This window comes from Tupaia chinensis, unplaced genomic scaffold, assembly GCF_000334495.1.
Source record: "Tupaia chinensis unplaced genomic scaffold, TupChi_1.0 Scaffold149831_1, whole genome shotgun sequence".
In the NCBI taxonomy this organism is placed as follows: Eukaryota; Metazoa; Chordata; class Mammalia; order Scandentia; family Tupaiidae; genus Tupaia; species Tupaia belangeri.
Window position 1 is genome coordinate 1,526,581 of NW_006209676.1, and position 3,743 is coordinate 1,530,323.

At 45.1% G+C, this 3,743-nt stretch overlaps 1 protein-coding gene across 1 annotated transcript in view; it reads right to left on the bottom strand.

Moving 5' to 3' along the window:
• The window catches only part of PCCB (propionyl-CoA carboxylase subunit beta), an 83,757-nt gene that overhangs the window by 35,760 nt on the left and 44,254 nt on the right, over positions 1 to 3,743 (bottom strand). Inside the window, exon 6 of the mRNA XM_006171544.3 lies at positions 1,888 to 1,998. Within this exon, the coding sequence (XP_006171606.1) occupies positions 1,888 to 1,998 (111 nt within the window). The remainder of the gene's footprint in view (positions 1 to 1,887; positions 1,999 to 3,743) is intronic.

Here is a 3,743-nt window from a genome sequence, read left to right on the forward strand (position 1 = left end):
AAAAAAAAAAAAAAAAAAAGGTCATAGGGGCCGGCTTACAGGTGCTCCCACTGGCTAAGTGAAGAACAATTTGAGTATTGAAATAAATAGCAACAGTAATGGATAATAAACCGAGGGCACCAGCAGATGGCGTAATGACTATGTCGCTGGACTCTCATGTAGTTGACCATGGTTTGAGTCTCGGACCTGGTGGCTTAAATTCACGCTGGGTGCGTGTGCATGTGTACCCAAGATCCCGAGAGGAGAATGGAGGAGAAGGGATTGCGGCATGGCCATCTCCCCTGGGGGGTGATTTCCCACTTTCTGTCTCTCTGCCTCTGTGGCCACACCACAATCCCTTCTTCCATTCTCCTCTCAGGATTTTGGGCATGCACACACACGCACCCAGCGTGAGTCTCAGGCCAGTGGATCAGGACTCAATCTGAGGTCGGTCATGTGAGAGTCCAGCCACATAACTGCTACACCATCTGCTGGCCTCTCCAATTGTTTCATCTTTGCCTTTTTAGCTTCCTAACCACCACGCCACCTGCTGGCCAGAAAGCTGTTATCTTTGCTTTTTCAAAGACTTATTTCCTTATGTACAGTACAGTATTAGCTCTTACAAGAACTGATGGTGTATGAGTAAGTTTTATTTTTCTCTCTCTTCCCAATGAGCTATTGTTACGTACAATTTTACCTATCTCTAACTAGACCAATGATTGATAGCTACAAATTTTTTCAGAGTATAAACTCTTCCGCAGTCCTCTACATGGAAATTATAAATTCTTCTTTCATTGCCTATGTTAAGATTATCTTTGTTGTTGCCTGATTTTTAAACAACATGCTTTTCTTTAGAACAGAACCTGACAGTAAAGAATGTCATGGACAATTTAGAACATACTTGAGGAATAACCATTTGAGCAGGTTTCAAATGTTCACAACATAATGTTAAATGTTGAGACCAGCAGTTAACGTAATGGCTATGTCACTGAACTCCCATGTAGTCGACCGCAGTTCGAGTCCCGGACCCGGTGGCTTAAACTCACGCCGGGCGTGTGTACGTGCGTGGCCAAGATCCCAAGAGGACAATGGAGGAGAAGGGATTGCAGCGTGGCCATACCTCCTGGGGGGTGATTTCTCGCTTTCTCTGTCTCTCTGTCTCTCTCTGTCTTTCTGGAAAGTACACACGCCCTATAGCAAAAAAAAAAAAAAAAAAAACTACAAAAAAAAATGTTGAAGGTGGTGAATATGTTTATATCCTGGATTTGTTTATTATACAACATATATATGCTTTTAAAGACCATTCTGTACCCTACAAAGATGTATGGATTACGCAGTTATTGTAACTTATGATTTATATATAAAGAGAAAAATAAGTTCAAGTAGGTGTCATTTAAAAGTCATTTTTAAATATCATTCCATTAAAGTCATAAATGTAATAAAGATATGTAAGTCTCACAGTGAAGCTGGAAATGGACTTTACCATGACGGGTAAAATGTAGTAAGAGGTCAAAGAGTTGAAGAGATAAAAGGTGGACATCAGAAACAACTTCCCACTAAAACTGACGATGGAAAAGTTTCCTGAGAAACTTTCTCAATAGCCTTCAGTGAACACTCTTCTGTCTGGGCAGAGGACAGGATCCTTTGAGCACTTGGAAATCATTTGCAATTCAGATCAACGAGCAAAATCACCCAGTGGTGAAGCACATGAGCACCTCTGCTCCCAAAGCCCCAGGAGCTACACATTTTGTGCCAAAACCTTCTCTCCACTAAGACCTTATCATCGCCATGCTGAAAGCCACTGAGAATGCAGATAGCACCCTAGATCTGGGTCAGGAATTATTTTTACTGCAGGTAAGGAACGACACGACTCTCAGAGGACACCTGAAACAGGTCTTTCTTTCTTACCTTTACCATGAATGTGAAATCCGTCAGGGCCGGGGAGTAGACAGCCCCGCCAGCACAGGGACCCATGATCAGGGAAATCTGAGGGATGACTCCGGACGCGGTGACGTTCCTCTGCCAGGAAAGAAAGGCAAAGGCATCTGGTTACAAAAGTGCTCAAGGCCTTATCTGCAGAGAGAGGCAACAATAAAATAACACTGCGCTTTTTTCTGCAGAAAATCTGTCCAGGACACAAGAGACCCAACCAGTAAAGTTGTTCCAGAATTACGCATACGATTTAACGGGGCAGTCAGCATATTGCCTTTGGGAACAAATACTTTCTCTCCTCTCCCTCTTTATCCGCAGCTCCCCCCAAATCTCCAGCTGGACATAGACACTCCAAAGAGAGACCCACCACCCTCCCTCCAGGTCCAAACACACCGCAGAACCAGTGCCCATCTGTGCAACGCAGGCTGCAAGGAGGATGAAAGCCTCAGGCAGAATATACAGAGCCAAGCTCACCCTGGAGCCCTGCTCTCTGCTTTGAGCCCCTTCACAACCCCCAGAGGGCGGCCAGCAGTCACAGGCATGGCTAAGAGGCAGGTACCACTCAACGCTGGCTCTTCCATGTCTACGCATCCCCAGACAGGGCACATCCAGGACAAGAGGGGGCAAGAAAAGCTCCACAAGGACAATGGTGTTTTGAAGGGGGAAGCCTCCTGTCACCTCCGGGGTCAGATGGGAGTTCAGGGCATGAACGCAGACAAGGTGATAAGGGCCCAACCACACCTTGCCCTCCACCTCCTTCCCTTTTGCGGAGCCCCATCGACTTAGAAAAAGTAGGTCTCCTTTCGGACCTGCCTTCGCTCTGAGCCCAGTCTCTATAATGGCACAAAAAAATCACCTATACTCTGCAAAAATAACGAAGCAGGTGAGCCGACTTCCAGCCGAGGCAGAGTGAAAAGTTGAGAAAATTATCTTTCCAAAAAACAACTAAAAAACTAGGCAAAATTGTCAAAAATATTTCTGGCCTTGGACATGAACCAAATGTGAACAAATTGAGAAGTGTTTAGTCATGAAAAGCTGCAAAACTTGAGATAAGAAGAGAGTCTGCAGTCCTCTTAACTAAGGCTGCAACCATTGCCTACATCAACCCAGGATGGCTTTCAGGATGAAGGAAAATTGTATCAGGCTGTAGTTCAAATCCACAAGAGTTAAGAGCACTGAAAATGATAAGTCTGTGATTAAATACTTAAAACTACATACATATAGGGACCAGCAGTTAGCATAATGGCTATGTCGTTGGACTCCCACGTAGTCGACCGTGGTTCGAATCCTGGACCCGTTGGCTTAAACTCATGCCAGGCGCGTGTGTGTGCGTGCCCAAGATCCCGAGAGGAGAATGGAGGAGAAGGGACTGTGGCGTGGCCATCGCCCCTGGGGGGTGATTTCTCGCTTTCTGTCTGTCTGTCTGGTGAGTGTACACGCCCTATAGCAAAAACCTCTCCGAAAAAAAAAAAAAAACTTACATACATGTAATTCTCTTTTTTTAAAAAAAGGCAAGATCATATGATAGAGCTATAATTATAATGCTTATCTGGGAGACTTATGGGCAAGATCATATGATAGAGCAATAATTATAATGCTTATCTGGGAGACTTATGTAACAATACAGGTCAGCAGGTGGCCTGGTGGTTAAGGCACTGGATTCTCACATGGCTGACCAAGTTTTGAGTCCCAGACCCCTCGGTTTAAAAATCACACCAGGTGCATGTGCATGCATGCCCAAAATCCCAGGAAGAGAACGGAGAAGGAATTGCAGCACGACTATCTTCCTGTGGTGGGGCAAGGGGTGGGGGATGATTTCTCACTTTCCCTCT